Source organism: Pristiophorus japonicus, chromosome 6 (genome assembly GCF_044704955.1).
Source record: "Pristiophorus japonicus isolate sPriJap1 chromosome 6, sPriJap1.hap1, whole genome shotgun sequence".
Classification (NCBI taxonomy): Eukaryota; Metazoa; Chordata; class Chondrichthyes; family Pristiophoridae; genus Pristiophorus; species Pristiophorus japonicus.
In genome coordinates this window covers 116,091,621-116,111,369 of record NC_091982.1, presented here as the reverse complement: position 1 = coordinate 116,111,369, position 19,749 = coordinate 116,091,621, and the positions used below count along the sequence as shown (strand labels likewise).

Sequence of the window (19,749 nt, the reverse complement as noted above, 5' to 3'; positions counted from 1 at the left end):
TACTGATTCATCAGCTGAGGGAGGGCAGTGGGTGGTATTCAGCAGGAGCTTTCCTTGCCCATGCTTGACCTGAAGCCATGAGATTTCATGGGGTCTGGAGTCAATGTTGAGGAATCCCAGGGCCATTCCAACCTGACTGTATACAACCAGGCCGCCACCTCTGGTGTGGCTACCCTACTGGTGGGACAGACATACCCAGGGATGGTGATGGAGGAGTCTGGGACATAGGCTGAAAGGTGATTTATATTTGACTACTCTGCTGCATTGTAGCTAATAGTGACTGTGTGTAATGAACAGTACTCTTATACAAGATGTTTTCTGTCATCATTTTTATTTAGTAAAGTGGCTTTGCGCCGTACAAGTTCAATGGATGAGACTGGGGAGATAGTCTGGCATTTAGCCCTCTGTCTACTTCTGGCCTGGCTGTTAGTTGGGACAACGCTATCTAAAGGAATAAAATCTTCAGGAAAGGTAAAACGATTGGTGAAAAATAGAGTTAAAACTCTGGTGACAAAATACAGATTTCTGCAACAATAAAACTGGAATTTATAAATCATTTGTGAAGTGGGCTGATTTATCTCTCCGGTGATAACAGTGACTCTTTGGGGAGTGTGAGATCCATAATTTATGAGCACTGCAGGCTTGAGTGATATCTGAAGATCTTTCTCCTGAGTGAAAGAACAGCAGTAATTCCCCAAACTCCTGAAATGTGCCCCTCATTCTCAGGGTTTCAGTCACTGATACAGGACTTTCGGTGAATTTCCAATTGTCCAATTGCTCTGGAAGGCTAGGCAGAGTTGGCTAAGTGAGTGAGCAGATTATGGTCATGGTTTTAGTTGAGTGAAATGTGATTTGTCAGGACAATGAGAATGGGAAAGAAACCCGAGGAGTAAATGTGAGGAATTAAATATATTCATATCACACTGTTCTATTCCTGTTTAAATGTGTTACTTCTCTGAATATGAGATATCAGTAAGTTAGAATAATATTGTGCTATTTAAATTTAGTTACAATATGCAGCTCAGTGTTAAATATACCTTCTATATAGTTATTACTCCTCCAATTGTCTTCTATTTCATTCTCTGCTTTCATTACAATCATTTTAGTTTCCCAATCAATTGGTTTTAATACTGTAGATGTTGTACCAGCAATACAGGAAAATATAACAATCTACTCTCCATGCTCAGGTGGTTTATTTCACTGCGACATTCCCTTATGTGGTTCTCACCATACTTCTGATCCGAGGAGTTACCCTGGAGGGAGCCTATAAAGGAATTAAATTCTACATTGGAAGCCAATCAGACTTCTCAAAACTTGCTGATGTGCAGGTAAATGCACCCGGATAATCGATAGAATTTCAGCTGTAGTTTTGAGTCAAAGGGCTAGAAATTGTGTCGCGCCCTGTTTGGGGCCATAACATTTCAGGGAGTGCAAAAGTAGCGTTGGGCAGAAAAAGAATGTTGGTCCTCGGAACATCCACTTTAGTGCTCCAAGAGGGAAGTGCAGCGCTAAATCAAGTGCTATCATTTCCCTTAGAGGGCTAAAATCAATGATAGGGGCGGAAGCGGCAGAGCACCGAACCATGTTCCATGCAGCGCTACCATCTTTGAAGGCTCCTTCCCTCACTTAAAGGGAAGGGCCAATGCTGGTGTGATTCAATCTTCATCCTGTCTCTGTGGGGCCATGGGACCTGCGCTACGTGCATAATAGCCTCAAACACTCTAAGTGAATGCAGGGCTGATGGATCACAGGATACAAAAAAAGCAAAAGGCACCAGACTGGGGAGATTAATACATTTTGCCCTTCCTGACTATCACTGCTTTTAAATAGTACTCCAAGTGGCAACGCCTCCTGCAGCTGCAGTTGTTGTCGCCCGGCTATGCTGCAAGGAGCGGGAGCGAATATCACATCCATGGCACTAACAGGGTGTTGCGCATCGGATGATGTCATGATCTGCGGAGAGGTAGTGAGTGAGGTGGTAAGTGGTAGCACCAGCGCAAAACCGCCAAGGAAGTTTACGGTCGTCGGTGAATTTGCCGCCCCCAGTCGGTAACCCTGTAGCGTCCCGTTACCGCCCCCCCCACAGGCGCTAACAGGAGGCGCAAACTAGGCAAATTTTTCTCACTTATGTTTCACTTGAATGCTTTTTTGTGTGCTTGTGTTATTCATTTTAAAATTTTTGTTCTGCTTTTGGATAATTGTTCAAATGTGGGAAATCTAATTTCAGTCATTGCATTTTGCTTCTGTAACACGATCTTTTGATAAATTCTAATGAGTTCGTTTATGGCTTTTATAATCTTCATGTTAGTGGGTGGGAAGGGTTGTGATGGGAGGAGAAGAGATAGGATGGAACAGGATGAGATGGGGTGACATGGAACAGGATGTAATGAAATAAAATAATTGATATTAGGATCTGATATTTAACTTAATGGGGTTTTGCTGCCCTTTAGATATGAGCCGTCATTTTATGGTGAAAATCTTTCCTTTGTCGCTGCTTTCAACAAAAGAATGGAGCCCACTGGGTGAGAGTGAACATGTTGCAAGTAAAGGATCGTCACTCACTAGAAAACATGGCTGACGGTGGAAAGCATCAAAGCTCCTGGAGGGAATTTGGCAGCAAGTAGTAGACAGGGAGGCAGAACGATGGCCTGACTATTTAAGGGAGACATTATTGATCAGCGGGAGCTCATTCAGTCAGTTTACCATTGAGCTGTGGATCTAGCCCAACCCTTGTTCCTCATGGTTAATGTTGTTTTATCTGCTAAATCACTTCTATGTAAAATCTCCCCGTGCTGATTAATTCTATCTTTTATTTACCAGGTATGGAAAGATGCTGCAACACAAATTTTCTATTCTGTTGCAGTGTGTTGGGGCAATTTAATAACACTATCATCCTACAACAAATTCCACAACAACTGCTACACCGATGCCATCATTGTCTGTGTTGTTAATTGTGCTACGAGTGTGTTTGCTGGATTTGCCATCTTCTCCATCCTTGGACACATGGCACATGTACAAGACAAGCCAGTTTCAGAGGTTGCACAATCAGGTATCTGCAGAGTCATAGAAACATAGAAACATAGAAAATAGGTGCAGGAGTAGGCCATTCGGCCTTCGACCCTGCACTGCCATTCAATAAGATCATGGCTGATCACTCACTCAGTACCCCTTTCCTGCTTTCTCTCCATACCCCTTGATCCCCTTAGCCATAAGGGCCATATCTAACTCCCTCTTGAATATATCCAATGAACTGGCATCAACAATTCTCTGTGGCAGGGATTTCCACAGGTTAACAACTCTCTGAGTGAAGAAGTTTCTCCTCATCTCAGTCCTAAATGGCCTACCCCTTATCCTAAGACTATGTCCCCTGGTTCTGGACTTCCCCAACATCGGGAACATTCATCTCGCATCTAACCTGTCCAGTCCCGTCAGAATCTTATACATTTCTATGAGATCCCCTCTCATCCTTCTAAACTCCAGTGAATAAAGGCTCCAGTTGATCCAGTCTCTCCTCATATGACAGTCCAGCCATCCCTGGAATCAGTCTGGTGAACCTTCGCTGCACTCCCTCAATAGCAAGAACGTCCTTCCTCAGATTAGGAGACCAAACCTGAACACAATATTCCAGGTGAGGCCTCATTAAGGTCCTGTACAACTGCAGTAAGACCTCCCTGTTCCTGTACTCAAATTCCCTAGCTATGAAGGCCAACATACCATTTGCCTTCTTCACCGCCTGCTGTACCTGCATGCCAACTTTCAATGACTGACGAACCATGACACCCAGGTCTCATTGCACCTCCCCTTTTCCTAATCTGTCGCCATTCAGATAATATTCTGCCTTTGTGTTTTAGCCCCCAAAATGGATAACCTCACATTTATCCACATTATACTGCATCTGCCATGCGCTTGCCCACTCACCTAACCTGCCCAAGTCACCCTGCAGCCTCTTAGCGTACTCCTCACAGCTCACACCGCCACCCAGTTTAGTGTCATGTGCAAACTTGGAGATATTACACTCAATTCCTTCATCTAAATCGTTAATGTATATTGTAAAGAGCTGGGTTCCCAGCACTGAGCCCTACGGCACTCCACTAGTCACTGTGTGCCAGTCTGAAAAGGACCAGTTTATCCCGACTCTCTGCTTCCTGTCTGCCAACCAGTTTTCTATCCACGTCAGTACATTACCCCCAATACCATGCACTTTGATTTTGCACACCAATCTCTTGTGCGGGACCTTGTCAAAAGTGCGGGACCTTGTCAAACTTAGTGGGCTGGATGTTGCTGGAGCGGGGCATTTTGCGGCGTGCCTTGAAAACTTCTTGATGCATCCTTCAACACATTATTTTTTGTACTGTAACTCGCTGGAAGTGTGATCTGATAACAAGGACAACAGGTCATCTGGGACCGTAATGAACGGTGGGACCAACAGTGTATCTTGTCAATGAGATTTAAGGATTGAGAAAGCTACAGAGGAATAGCAGAGAAGGAGGCTAAATTAGAGTCAAATCAGGTGCAAAAGGAGAAATACAGAGAGGGAAATAAAGATTGGATTAAGAAAGACCGAGAGAGAGAAAAAGGAAAAGTAAGAAAACAATTTTGGAATTATAAATTTGTCATTTTTTAAATCTCTAACAACAACTAGTGATGTCTTTTAAGTTGTTCCCTTTAAGATGAGAAATCTTAATTGACATTGCATAAACCGTTATAACATTGCTGAAAGGGTACTTGCACTCTTAATCACCAGACATAGCATTCTGTAGTGAGTTTAACGGACAATTAATGTACAAATCCAGCAAGTCCTTAAAAATAAAGGGGAGGCTGAGGGCGAGATTCTGTTTGTGCTGAGCAAATGGCAGCGCAGCTTAACTCAACCAGCAAGTTATGGAGATTCGCAACTCACGTCTTATCTTTTAATCCCCTGAATTTGCTGGTTGGTTTGTATTGTGTATGGAGAAAGAGTCAGACTGGATACTGTGAGCTCAAAGTAAATTGTGACCTTAGTCTTTTATTGCAGGTCTCCAGCGTGCCTCTCCAAACTGTGAAGCCTCCTTAAATACCTGTGCTCCCAAGGGATTATGGGAGCCCTTGGGACTCCAGGGGTTGAGCCTTCTGGTGGCTGTACAGAGTAAAAACAAGTATACATATATAACAACACTCCCCCTCCCCCCAAAGTCAATAGTGTAACTATTTACAATGTGAGTCGATCTGGGGCCCTTCTTGCCCTGGTTGATCGTCTCGGTGTGAAAGCTGGTATTGTTGAATCATTTGTTGGGCCCTCGCTGGGCTGCTGTGCAGCTGGCCTTGCTGGGCTCATTGGTGTGTTGGGCCCTGCTGGGCTGCTGTGGATGATGGGTTCTGCTTCGTGGTCAACCGTGGTGCCGGTTGCCACTGGTGTGTATGTTGGGGATCAAAAAAAGTAGGGTCCAAAGTGGGTTGCTCAGGATAGTATGTGAATCTGAGTTTGATTTGGTCCAAGTGTTTCCGGTGAATGTGTCCATTTGAAAGTTTGACCCAAAACACCCTGCTCCCCTCTTTGGCCACGACAGTGCCAGGAAGCCACTTGGGACCTTGTCCATAATTTAATACAAATACAAGATCATTAATTTCAATCTCGAGTGACACATTTACACTGTCATGGTATGCACTTTGTTGAAGCCGCCTGCTCTCTACCTTTTCATATGGATCAGGGTGAACTACGAGAGCCTTGTCTTAAGTGCTCTTTTCATGAGCAGTTCAGCAGGTGGGATCCCAGTGAGTGAGTGGGGTCTCGTGTGGTAGCTAAGCAGGACTCGGGATCGGCGAGTCCGCAGTGAGTCTTCAGTTACCCTCTTCAAGTCTTGCTTGATGGTTTGCACTGCTCTCTCTGCCTGACCATTGGACGCTGGTTTAAACGGGGCAGATGTGACATGTTTGATCCCGTTACAAGTCATGAATTCTTTGAACTCAGCACTGGTAAAACATGGCCCATTGTTGCTCACCAGGACATCGGGTAGGCCGTGTGTGGCAAACATGGCCCACAGGCTTTCAGTAGTGGCAGCAGACGTGCTAGCCGACATTATCTCACATTCAATCCACTTGGAGTACGCATCTACAACCACAAGGAACATTTTACCCAAGAACGGCCATGCATAGTCGACGTGTACCCTAGACCACAGTTTGGAGGGCAAAGACTATAAACTTAGTGGCGCATCCCTGGGTACATTGCTTAACTGTGAGCATGTATTACATCTGTGAATGCAGGACTCTAAGTCCGCATCGATACCGGGCCACCACACGTGGGATCTGGCTATCGCTTTCATCATTACGATGTCTGGGTGGGTACTGTGGAGGTCTTTGATGAAGGTGTCTCTGCCTTCATGGGGACCACTACTCGATTGCCCCACAGAACGCAATCTGCCTGTATAGACATTTCATCTTTGCGCTGCTGGAACAGCTTTATCCTCTTCCTGCATTTCCACTGGGACACTAGACCAGCTCCTGTGAAGCACACAGCTTTTGACTAGAGATAATTAAGGGGTCCTGGCTTGTCCGGGTTTTGATCTGCCAGGCAGTGATGGGTGATTGCTCACTCTCAAATGCTTCCATAACTATGGCTAGATCTGCGGGCTGCGCTATTTCCACCCCCATGGTGGGCAATGGCATCCAACTGAGAGCACCGGCACAGTTTTCTGTGCCTGGTCTGTGGCGGATGGCGTAGTTGTATGCGGACAACGTGAGCACCCATCTCTGGATGCGGGCTAATGCATTGGTAATTATCCCTTTACTCTCGGAGAACAGGGATATAAGTGGCTTATGGTCAGTTTCCAATTCGAATTTTAGCCCAAACAGGTATTGATGCATTTTCTTTACCCCATAGACACACGCTAATGCTTCTTTCTCAATCATGTTGTAGGCTCTCTCAGCCTTAGACAGACTCCTGGATGCATAAGCAACCGGTTGCAGTTTCCTGAAATCATTAGCTTGTCACACCCGAAGCCATATAACGACGCATCACATGCTAGTACCAAATGCTTACATGGATCATACAACATAAGCAATTTGTTTGAGCATAACAATTTTCTCGCTTTCACAAAGGCATTTTCTTGGCTTTTGCCCCAAGCTCATTCATCCCCTTTTCGTAGTAAGACATGCAGTGGTTCTAATAGTGTGCTAAGACCGGTTACAAAGTTACCAAAGTAGTTCAGGAGTCCCAGAAATGACCGCAGCTTCGTCACATTCTGTGGCCTCGGTGTGTTCTCGATTGCCTTCATCTTTGCGTTGGTGGGCCTGATGCTGTCCGCCGCAATCCTCCTTCCCAGGAACTCCACTTTAAGTGTTTTAACCTGAGTCCCATGCGGTTGAGTCGATTAAGAACCTTCTCCAGATTCTGCAGCTGCTCGACTGTGTTCTGACCTGTGACCAAGATGTCGTCCTGGAAGACCACGGTGTGCGGAACCGACTTCAGTAAGCTTTCCATGTTTCTTTGGAATATCGCCGCCGCTGATCAGATTCCAAACGGGCATCTGTTATGAACAAAAATACCTTTGTGCGTGTTGGTGCAGGTGAGGGCCTTTGATGATTCCTCCAGTTCTTGCATCATGTAGGCTGAAGTCAGATCCAGCTTCATGAACGTCTTTCCTCCCGCCAGCATTGCAAAGAGGTCGTCGGTCTTTGGTAGTGTGTATTGGTCTTGCAGGGAGAAACTATTGATAGTTACTTGCCACAGATTCTGATGGTGCCGTCTCCCTTGAGGAGTGGGACGATAGGACTGGCCCACTCGTTGAACTCGATCGGGAAATGATGCCCTCTCTTTGCAGCCGGTCTAGCTCGATCTCTACCCTTTCTCTCATCATGTACAATACTGCATTTACCTTGTGATGAATGGGTCACGCCCCTGGAATTAGGTGGATCTGCACTTTTGCTGCTTGAAATTTTCCGATGCCTGGTTCGAACAGCGAAGGAAATTTGTTTAAGACCTGGGCACAGCGGACGATAGCACTCAGACATCATCTCAGTTCCAGCGTATCTTTCCCAGCCAGCTCCTGCCGAGCAGCGTGGGACCATTAGCCGGTACCACCCATAGTGGTAGCTTGTGCACCGCTCCGTCGTAGGAGACCTTTACATTAGCACTGCCGATTACAGGAATCAGTTCTTTCGTGTAAGTTCTTTGTTTCATGCGAACTGGAGTTAAGACTGGCCTTGAGGCCTTGTTGCACCACAATCTTTCGAAAGTCTTTTTGCCCATGATGGACTGGCTCGCGCCCGTGTCCAGCTCCATTGACACCGGGACTCCATTTAGTTCAACATTCAGCAGTATCGGGGGACAATTCTGGTTCATCGTGATCCTCCGTGTATCTGTCCTCCTCTGCACATGTGGTTTTACAGGTTTAACAGGCTTTGCAGCTTGTCTGCACTCTCGTTGGAGGTATCCCATTGTTCCACAGCACAGCCCTTGCAAACGTACTCTTTGTATCGGCATGAATGGAAACGATGATCACCCCCGCAACGCCAACAAGGTGTTAGTGACCTTGCATTCATCACCCTTGATGGTGGACTCGGAGACATCTGCGGATGTGTAGCTGCAGGTATGTGTGACCTGCCCTGTATGTTACGATTCGAAAACAACATCACTTTGTTCACCGTACTTGTAGCAGCACTTGTGTGCTGAGAGATTTGCTTTGTATTGTCACTGGTGGCAATGAACGCCTGGGCTATCGTTATGGCCTTACTCAAGCTTAGGGTCTCTCCAGTCAAAGGTTTGCGAAGTATGGTTTCGTGGCCAATGCTAAGTACGAAAAAGTCTCTGAACATGTGCTTCAAATATCCTTCAAATTCGCAATGTCCTGCAAGGCGTCTTAGTTCGGTGACATAACTCGCCACTTCCTGGCCCTCAGACCTTTTGTAGGTGTAGAACCGGTACCTCGCCATCAGAACGCTTTCCTTCGGGTTCAAATGCTCTCGGACCAGTGTGCACACATCATCGTACGATTTATCTGTGTGTTTCACTGGAGTGAGCAGATTCTTCATGAGGCCATACGTTGGTGCCCCACAGACGGTGAGGAGGATCACCCTCTTCCCCATCTAGCTCGTTGGCCACGAAGTATTGGTCGATTCGCTCTACAAAAGTTGTTATATATGTGATAAGTCCTTACTATACAGTATAAATGCACACAAGGCCCATGTTTGAGAGAAGGTCACTCTGTGACCAGTAACCTTTATTCGCCAGCGCTGAAGTGATGAAGGTGGGTGGAGCTTCCCCTTTTATAGGAGTTAGGAGTGTCTCCCACAAGTTCACCACCTAGTGGTCAATGTTTTAACAGTGTACAACTAGTCAGTTTATACATGGGTTACAATGACAGTTAAATACATGACAATATATATACTTGTATTTACTCTGTACAGCCACCAGAGGGCTCATCCCCTGGAGTCCCAACCTGGGACTCCAGGGGATGAGCCCTCTGGTGGCTGTACAGAGTAAATACAAGTATACATATATAACAGTTTGCACATTAATAATGTTTCCAAACTGTGAGATAAAATTCAACAAGTTCAACAATCTCTGCATGTCCACTCTGTTGGTAAAATCTGTCCAGTAGTTTTGAACTAGATATAGTTTAACATAAACTTGCAAATGTTTGAATAAAATAACCACAGCACTAATTGACCAGCTGCTTGTAATTCATAAACAGGAATAACCAGAACTGGTAAAATATCAACCAGGGTCACACAGCTTTAACCATCTCTCTGAAATTAATTACCTGTTAGCTATGAAATTGCACACAATTGTTCCAGATTACAGACATTTCCAATAATCAATACTTGGATCCACAGCAGTAATTCTGGTGCAAAGTGATATTCAGGCCCGAATGTACCACACAATTAAATGGTGGTTAGATTATACTGGACAGGGATTGGAGCTCAATAATGAGCTGGAATGTCTGGAGATTAACAAACTTATTTGTTGAACCTTTCTCTTAACTGAGATACTCAAATAGAAACTGAACAGGATGTCACAGAGCAATCAATTATAAGTACAAAATGTAGGACCATTGATTTCCATTATAAATACATTAAAAGGGAGAAATTGCCTGTTTTAGCAACAGCCGTTAGCGCTAACGGGCCACAAAATTGTTTTCACCCGAGCATGGGGCAAAAATTGCCCTGCGCAGAACTGGGTGGGGGTTTTGCGGAGGTGCTACGCTCCAGTCAGGAGCGCCCCATTCAGCTGCGCGAGGCGATGATGATGATGATGTCATCACCGTGTGCATTACCCTGTTACCGCCCCAGAAGTTAAATTGCCCCACGCAATCTCACTTCCTGCCTGGCGATGACAACGACAGCATCAGCTGTCGCATTGCAGTCGGAAACCAGCTGGAGCTGCGCTATTTAAAGGTGCCATCTTGGGAAAAAAATTTCTGTCGGTCTTGACTCTTTTCTGCTTTCAAACATATAGGCAGAGTAGCTGGTCTTCTTCCTCCTAACTATTCCCCTGTATAACTCACGCAGATTTGAAGTTACAACATTTCTCTTTCTTGGGGCTGTGCTGGCACTCAACCTCCTGCTCCAACGTCACCATCATAAGACAAAGGCAGTGACAATTACAAAGAGAACGGCATGAGAGAAGGAAGAGAGAAATGCACTGACAAAGAGAGGGAGAGGCCCAAGGAAGAGGTATAGGGAGCAAGGCACAGACAAAGGCACAGACAAATGTGGCCAGAGGAAGAAGGCGGCACAGGGCTGGAAACGGGATGCCTTGCTTTCCCAGGGTATTCTGGCAGCATTTCTCTGACATCAATTTCATTGAGGAATAGTGTGTGCGAAGGCTGCGTTTCAGCAAGTACGTGGTCACAGAGTTCTGCCAAGAAAGGAAAGATAGATTACGAAAGTAAACTTGCGCAAAACATAAAAACAGATAGTAAAAGCTTTTACCGATATATAAAACGGAAGAGAGTGACTAAGGTAAATGTTGGTCCCTTAGAAGATGAGAAAGGGGATTTAATAATGGGAAATGTGGAAATGGCTGAGACCTTAAACAATTATTTTGCTTCGGTCTTCACAGTGGAAGACACAAAAACCATGCCAAAAATTGCTGGTCACGGGAATGTGGGAAGGGAGTGATTGTCTTGAGACAATCACTATCACGAGGGAGGTAGTGCTGGACAAGCTAATGGGACTCAAGGTAGACAAGTCCCCTGGTCCTGATGAAATGCATCCCAGGGTATTAAAAGAGATGGTGGAAGTTATAGCAGATGCATTCATTATAATCTATCAAAATTCTCTGGACTCTGGGGCGGTACAAGCGAATTGGAAAGCAGTTAATGTAACGCTTTGTTTAAAAAAGGGGGCAGACAAAAGACAGGTAACTATAGGCCGGTTAATTTAACATCTGTAGTGGGGAAAATGCTTGAAGCTATCATTAAGGAAGAAATAGCGGGACATCTTGATAGGAATAGTGCAATCAAGCAGACACAACATGGATTCATGAAGGGGAAATCATGCTTAACTAATTTACTGGAATTCTTTGAGGATATAACGAGCATGGTGGATAGAGGTATACCAATGGATGTGGTGTATTTAGATTTCCAAAAGGCATTTGATAAGGTGCCACACAAAATGTTACTGCAGAAGATAAAGGTACGCGGAGTCAGAGGAAATATATTAGCATGGATCGAGAATTGGCTGGCTTACAGAAAGCAGAGAGTCAGGATAAATGGGTCCTTTTCGGGTTGGAAATCGGTGATTAGCGGTGTGCCACAGGGATCGGTGCTGGGACCACAACTGTTTACAATATACATAGATGACCTGGAAGAGGGGACAGAGTGTAGTGTAACAAAATTTGCAGATGGCACTAAGATTAGTTGGAAAGCGGGTTGTGTAGAGGACACAGAGGACGCAAAGGGATTTAAATAGGTTAAGCGAATGGGCTAAGGTTTGGCAGATGGAATTCAATGTCGGAAAATGTGAGATCATCCACCTTGGGGGGAAAAAAAAACAGTAAAAGGGAATATTATTTGAATGGGGAGAAATTACAACATGCTGCGGTGCAGAGGGGCCTGGGAGTCCTTGTGCATGAAACTCTTTTGAGTTTACCTGCAAAAACAAAAACATTAAAACCATGCCACCCGCCTGGGTGACACAGCAGACATTTACAAGGCCTTTTTTTTTTTTTTTTTTTTGTTTTTGGGCACTAAAATCAAATTTTCCTTTTTTCCAGTGCCCCCTATAAAAGGAGAGGGGGACACTAAAAGCACCGGCAATTAAAACAAATTAAACTTAAAAACGTAAAATCAAATTAAAATTTGGTTGCCGGGCGTGATGATGCACTCCAGTCCCTCCGGTGCCCACCTCTCGCGGAAGGCCGCGAGCGTACCGGTGGACACCGCGTGCTCCATCTCCAAGGACACCCTGGACCGGATGCAAGAGCGGAAGAGAGGCAGGCAGTCAGGTTGAATGACCCCCTCGACCGCCCGCTGCCTGGACCAGCTGATGGCACCCTTGGCCGTGCCCAGGAGCAGTCCTACGAGGAGGCCCTCGGACCTACCCGCTCCCCTCCGCACAGGGTGCCCAAAGATCAGGAGAGTGGGACTGAAGTGCAGCCAGAATTTCAGGAGCAGCCCCTTCAAATAATGGAACAGGGGCTGCAACCTTGTGCACTCAATAAAAACATGGAACACGGACTCCTCCAGACCGCAGAAATTGCAGGCGGCCTGGGAGTCCGTGAACCGGCTTAAAAATTTGTTGCACGGCACTGCTCCGTGCACCAACCTCCAGGCCAAGTCCCCGATGAATAGTGGGAGGACCCCTGCGTAGAGTGCCCTCCATCGGGGACCCCCGCCTCCTCCGGACGGCAAGATGGTACGCCATGGCGTGTCCGGACGGCCGGCGAGGATGGCAAAGTTGAGGGTGTGCAGGAGCAGCCCGTACAGGAAACCCCTCCGCGCGGAACTGAAAGGCACGGAGGGGATTTCCCCGAGGCGGCTCAAGTTGTGAGGTGCCGGCCCCCGAGGGAGGTTCCGGGGTTTGGCGCCGATGAGGAATTCCGTCCGGACGGGGGTCAGTTCGGACGGGATCTCCCCACGTGCTTGAGCCTCCTCGATGCACCTAACGGAGTCAGGGCCCAGAGCTATTTTTAGCGACTCGATGACATCGGCCGCGTGGCGGACGTTGGCAGAATTTAGGCGCCGCGCCAGCGTGTCTGGCGCCATCCAGCCCGCTCCTCCGCCATCGAGCAGGTCCCTGACCCTGGTCACCTCACCAGCCACAGCCCTCTCTTCCGACCGCCACATAAAACCTCGGCCGTGGATGTACGGATTCCCGAGCAGCGGTTCCTGCAGGACGGCCGCCACTCCAGCCGGCGGAGAGCTGCGCTTGGTGGAGACTTTGTTCCAGACCCTGATGAGTTCCCTGTAAAAGACAGGCAGCTCCCGGAGGGCGGTCCTGGCACCCCCCAAGTTCACAAACAGGAGCTGCGTGTCATAATTGAGGTCGAGCTGCTGGCGGAAGAAATACCTCGCCAGAGCGCACCACCTAGGAGGGGGCTCGACGTAAAGGTATCTCTGCAGGGTCTGAAGACGGAAAGTCGCGAGCTGGGCGCTGACGCACACCAACGACTGACCGCCCTCCTCAAGCGGGAGACTCAAGACCGCGGCAGAGACCCAGTGCTTCCTGTTGTTCCAGAAGAAGTCCACCAGCTTCTTCTGTATCTTGGCGACAAACGCAGGGGGAGGGGTCAAAGTGACCAGCCGGTACCACAGCATTGCGGCCATCAGCTGGTTTATGACTAGCGCTCGACCCCTGTAGGACAGCACTCGGAGCAGTCCTGTCCAGCGCCCTAGGCGAGCGGCGACCTTGGCCTCCAGCTCCTGCCAGTTCGCCGGCCAGGCTCCCTCGTCGGGGCTAAGGTAGACTCCCAGATAGAGGAGATGGGTCGTGCTCCAGGCAAAAGGCCTGAGCTCCTCCGGCAGGGAGTCCACCCGCCACTGACCCACCAGGAGTCCGGAACATTTCTCCCAGTTGATCCTGGCGGAGGACGCGGCCGAGTAAATCTCCTGGCACTCACGCATCCTCCGCAGGTCAGCGGGATCGTCTACCGCGAGGAGCACGTCATCGGCGTAAGCCGAGAGGACGACCTCCACGCCCGGCCCTTGCAGAGCCAGTCCCATCAACCTCGTCCGCAAGAGGCGCAGGAAAGGCTCCACGCAAACGGCGTATAACTGGCCGGACATGGGGCATCCCTGGCGCACCCCTCTCCTAAAGCGAAGGGGCGCCGTCAAGGACCCGTTAACCTTAATCAGACACTCCGCGGCGGCGTACAAAAGTCGGATCCGGGCGACGAAATGCGTCCCGAACCCGAAAGCGCGCAGAGTTCCGAGCAGATAGTCGTGATCCACCCTGTCGAACGCCTTCTCTTGGTCGAGGGATAGGAAGGCGACCGACAGACCAGCCTCCTGGGAACAATGGATGAGGTCCCGGACCAGATGGATGTTATCGTGGATTGTCCGGCCCGGGACCGTGTAGGACTGGTCGGGGTGGATCATGTGGTCCAGCACGGCACCAAGGCGAGCAGACATCGCCCTGGCGAAGATTTTGTAGTCCGTGCTGAGGAGGGAGACCGGGCGCCAGTTCTTAAGGAGACGGAGATCGCCCTTTTTAGGCAGCAGGACGATGACTGCCCTGCGCCAAGAGAGGGGCATCTCCCCGGTCGCCAGACTTTCCCCCAGGACCCGCGCGTAGTCGCTCCCCAGGACGTCCCAGAACGCCCTGTGGAACTCCACGGTCAGCCCGTCCAGCCCCGGGGATTTTCCCCTCGAGAGCCGGGCGAGGGCACCGGTCAGCTCCGCCAGGCTTAGCGGAGCTTCCAGATTTTCGGCGCCCTCCGGGCTGACCTTCGGCAGGTCCTCCCACAAAACTCTACGCGCTTCCTCGCTGGACGGATCCGGAGAGAACAGAGCCCCGTAATATTCACGGACCCTGTTGTTGACGCCCTCCGGATCCGAGACGAGAGAGCCGTCGTCGGCCAGCAGCGTCAAGAGCTGCTTACGGACACTCTGCCTTTTTTCCAGCGAGTAGAAGAAGGGGGAGCCGCGGTCCAGATCTCGCAGGAACCGGATCCGCGACCTCACGAACGCGCCTCGGGACCCGACGAGCTGCAGGTCCTTCAGCGCGGCCTTCTTCGCTTCGTACACCGTCCGCAGGGCCGGGTCCTGGACGACTTGACCGAGACGGGCTTCCAGGTCGAGCACCTCTTTTTCTAGGCGCCCGACTCTGGCCGCCCGCCTCTTGGTCGACCCCCTCGCGTACTCTTGACAGAAGACGCGGACGTGAGCCTTGCCCACGTCCCACCATAGCCTCAAGGAGGGGAAGCCCCCCTGCTTCCTTCTCCAGTCGGACCAGAATCGACGGAACGAGTCCTGGAACCGCACGTCCTCCAGCAGCCGGTTGTTAAAGTGCCAGTACGCGGACCCCGTCCTCGCGCATAGCGAAGCGAGCTCCGCCCACACCAGGTGGTGGTCCGAACACGGCACCGGCCGCATGGAGGCCGCCGGGACGCAGGAAACGTACGCCCGAGACACGTAAAGGCGGTCGACTCTAGACCATCCAACTCCAGGCCTCACCCAAGTAAAGGCGCTGGAGTCGGGGTGGAGATTTCGCCAGACGTCCACCAAGTCGAAGGACCCGACCAGGTCCCTCAACTTCTCCATCGCCGTCATGCACTGCGGGGCACCGGAGCGGTCCCGCGCCTCGAGGGTGCAGTTAAAATCCCCCCCGAGGACAATGCAGTCGCCGACGTCGACGGAGCCAAGAAGAGCGGACACCTCTTCAAAGAAGCGCGTTTGCTGCGGGCCGGGCTGAGGGGCGTACACGTTCACGAGATGGAGCGGCACGTCCCCCAGGCGAACCGTTACGTGCAGCAAGCGGCCTGGCATGGGCTCCTCGACCCCCAAGATCTCCGGCTGAAAATGCGGGCCCAGCAAGATGGCCACCCCACTAGAAATGGCGGTGAGGTGGCTCATGCGGACCTCTCCTTGCCATTCCAGGAGCCACGTGACTTCGTCTCCCGGAACGGTGTGGGTTTCTTGCAGGAAGCACACCGCATATTTCCCCTCCCGCAGGAGCGAAAAATTGTCAAATCTACGGCGTGCCCCTCTGCCGCCGTTGATGTTGAGGCTGGCTATGGTTATCTTCATGGCAAAAGCATAGTGCAACCTCTACCTTAACCTATTGTGGGGGAGGGAGCGGAGTCTTTTGTTGAACTCCGCTCCCTCCGCAGCCCAGTGAGCTCGCGCAGCTCAAGCTGTTGCGCCTTTGTCAAGGGCCCGCCCGCGGCCAAGGTTTTGACGGCGGCGCGGACGGACCCCTTGATCAGCTCTGGCTCGGACCATTTTTCCAGGGCCAGTCGGGCTTGGTTGCAGCGACCCCGGCTCTGGGCCAAAAAGTCCCGGAGTTCCCGTGCAGGAATGAGGATGGTCTCGGCGGCGGCCGCGAGCAGATCCACCGCCTCGCTGGCGGTGGTCTCTAGATTTTCTCCCGCGTCCCCCACCGAGTCCGCGTCCTCCTCCGGGAGGTGGCCGCCAGCAGCCGGCCCATCGACCGCACAAGGTACGGCAAATGAACCGGCCGCTCCAACCGGCCCTGGCTCTGCCCCGATCCCACCCCCAGGATCGTCGGCAGAGGAGTCCCCACTGGGCTCTTTTAAAAATGGTGCTGGGTCGGGAAATGACAGCGGAAGGGGTTCCCCCTCCGCCCCAGGAACCGGGGAACAAGGAGAGACCCGGCCATAGGAAATCCCCAGGCTCCCCAAGTGCTCCAGCTCCAAAGTAAGGGGCGAGGGTGGGTGTTCCTCCCCCTCCCCGCTGCCACCCCCCGGCCCAGCATCTACAGTTTCATTAAAATCAGTAAATTGTGTTTCTGCCGGGTCGAGCGACTCCCGGGGGAAGTTGGGTATTGGCTGGGCGGGCTCAGGTTCGGCCTTTTCGGCCTCGCCCGCCTCAGTCCCCGGGACGCCCGGCCCGACGGCAATGCATTCTTCCGCTGGCCCCACGCCCCCCACGACAGGCAGATCTTCCACTCCATTCCCAGGAGGCAGCGGCTGGGCAGCCTCGACTGCCTCACCCTCCCCGGGGACAGACTCTTCGCGCCTGCAGCGCAATTTGGGAGCGCTGGTGGGGGACGCGGGACACGCGGCGGGCACCGACTCCTCCGCGGAGGGATGTTGTTCCCCCTCCGCCTCATCAGAGCCGCGCCTCCTTTTGTTCCTGGGGGCGCGCGGAGGCAGGGAGACCCCCATGTCTGCCGAGGCCTCCCGCTCCGCCCCCCCCTTTTCCTTTCCTTTCCCGCGCCCGGGCCCCTCTGTGGTGTTATTCAAGGGCTCGGGCACGGGCTCGGGGCACCACGCGCTCGCCGGTGACTGGGTTGGGCTGAGCGCGGTGGTCAAACTTTCCGGCGCACTGAGGGGACCCGCCTCTAGATGTCTCATCTTCTTCCGCGCCTTCCTTCCGTTCGGACGCTCTCCCTCCCCCCCGCCGGAGGCCCCGAAAACAAAGGCCTCCGACGATGCCCGCGCACCTATGGCTCCCGGCACGCGGACGCAACTAGGGGGAGGGGTGGCGGCGGCGCCAGCCTTGGCCGCCTTTGGTGGTTTGGCGGCCTTGGAGGCGGGGCAGTTCTTGCGAATGTGCCCCACCTCTCTGCAGATGGCACTAAGATTAGTTGGAAAGCGGGTTGTGTAGAGGACACAGAGGACGCAAAGGGATTTAAATAGGTTAAGCGAATGGGCTAAGGTTTGGCAGATGGAATTCAATGTCGGAAAATGTGAGGTCATCCACCTTGGGGGAAAAAAAACAGTAAAAGGGAATATTATTTGAATGGGGAGAAATTACAACATGCTGAGGTGCAGAGGGGCCTGGGAGTCCTTGTGCATGAATCCCAAAAAGATATTTGCAGGTGCAGCAGGTAATCAGGAAGGCGAATGGAATGTTGGCCTTCATTTCGAGAGGGATGGAGTACAAAAGCAGGGAGGTCGTGCTGCAACTGTACAGGGTATTGGTGAGGCCGCACCTGGAGTACTGCGTGCAGTTTTGGTCACCTTACTTAAGGAAGGATATACTAGCCTTGGAGAGGATACAGAGATGATTCACTAGGCTGATTCCGGAGATGAGGGGGTTACCTTATGATGATAGATTGAGTAGACTGGGTCTTTACTCGTTGGAGTTCAGAAGGATGAGGGGTGATCTGATAGAAACATTCAAAATAATGAAAGGGATAGACAATATAGAGGCAGAGAGGTTGTTTCCACTGGTCGGGGAGACTAGAACTAGGGGGCACAGCCTCAAAATACATGGGAGCCAATTTAAAACCGAGTTGAGAAGGAATTTCTTCACCCAGAGGGTTGTGAATCTGTGGAATTCTCTGCCCAAGGAAGCAGTTGAGGCTAGCTCATTGAATGTATTCAAATCACAGATAGATAGATTTTTAACCAATAAGGGAATTAAGGGTTATGGGGAGCGGTTGGGTAAGTGGAGCTGAGGCCACGGCCAGATCAGCCATGATCTTTTTCAATGGTGGAGCAGGCCAGATGGCCTACTCCTGTTCCTAATTCTTATGTTCTTATGTTCTGCAAGAAGATCTCAAGCCTCAGACCAGGGTGAGGATGGCATTTTTAGTGGCAATCAAGGTCACCATCACGCTTAATTTCTATGCCAATGGACCCTTCCAGGGAGCAACGAGGTTACAGATGCTCTGTATAGAAGGAGGAGGGACTACATCTCCTTCCCCATGAGCAGAGAGAAGCACACAAGAGTGCATTATCAGGATAGTGGGCATCCCCATGTTGCAGGGTGCCATTGACTGCAGCCACGTCGCCTTGCGGTCACCGCATCACAATTCTGAGATCTTCCATAACCGTGAAGGCTATCACTCACTGAATGTCCAGTTGGTGTGTGACCACACATGCAGAATACTCACCGTCAATGCTCGCTATCCTGGCAGCAGCCACAATGCCTTCATCCTGCGCCAGACAAGTGTGCCAGCTCTGTTCCAGTCCAGAAATGAAGCTTGCGGCTGGCTGCTCGGAGACAGGGGCTATTGGTTATCCACCTCGCTCATGACCCCCCCCCCCTGCCCTGCAACCCCACCACTCCTACCTAGCACTCATACAATGAGAACTATGCCACCACCAGGAACATCATTGAGCAGATATTTGGAGTGCTGACGCAATGGTTCCACTGTCTTGACCACATGGGAGGAGTCCTCCAGTACTTGTCTGAGCAGGTGTCCCAATTTGTCATCATCTGCTGCATACTGCACAACCTGGCCATCATGAGGGCACAGCCATTGGCACCAGGCATAGCCACACCACCTGAGGAGAAGGACCAGGAGGGGCGGGAGGAAGGTTAAGAAGAGCAGGAGCAGCAAGATGAGCAATGGAGGGGGACGTGAGGCCCTCGGACTGCTGCAAGGAATCTCAACAGACCGGGTTGCAGTGAATTCCATCCCACTTCCCGGTTCCTCTGGACATCCCTATGATCACATCCATTTTCCCTTCCATTGCAAATCCCCAAAACTGAAATGAGAGACATTAGCAATGATTAAACATTCCAATCAAAATGTATATCATAATAACAACAACAAAGACTTACATAATGTACTAACTAATGTATTAACCCTTGTGCATTTCCTTATATCCTCTCTTTGATCTAACTAATCTAGTGCTCTGCTGCAGCGTGTCCCCTGTGGCTGCAGCAAGGCTGAAGGAAGGCTGCTGAGTGTCAC

The 19,749-nt window shown here is 50.5% G+C and overlaps 1 protein-coding gene across 2 annotated transcripts in view; it reads left to right on the top strand.

The window, feature by feature from the left end:
- The window catches only part of LOC139265763 (sodium- and chloride-dependent neutral and basic amino acid transporter B(0+)-like), a 94,653-nt gene that overhangs the window by 36,184 nt on the left and 38,720 nt on the right, over nt 1-19,749 (top strand). For both annotated transcript variants that reach the window (XM_070883136.1, XM_070883135.1), the window contains exons 6-8: nt 339-471; nt 1,188-1,328; nt 2,821-3,049. In XM_070883136.1, coding sequence (XP_070739237.1) covers nt 339-471; nt 1,188-1,328; nt 2,821-3,049 — 503 coding nt within the window. The remainder of the gene's footprint in view (nt 1-338; nt 472-1,187; nt 1,329-2,820; nt 3,050-19,749) is intronic.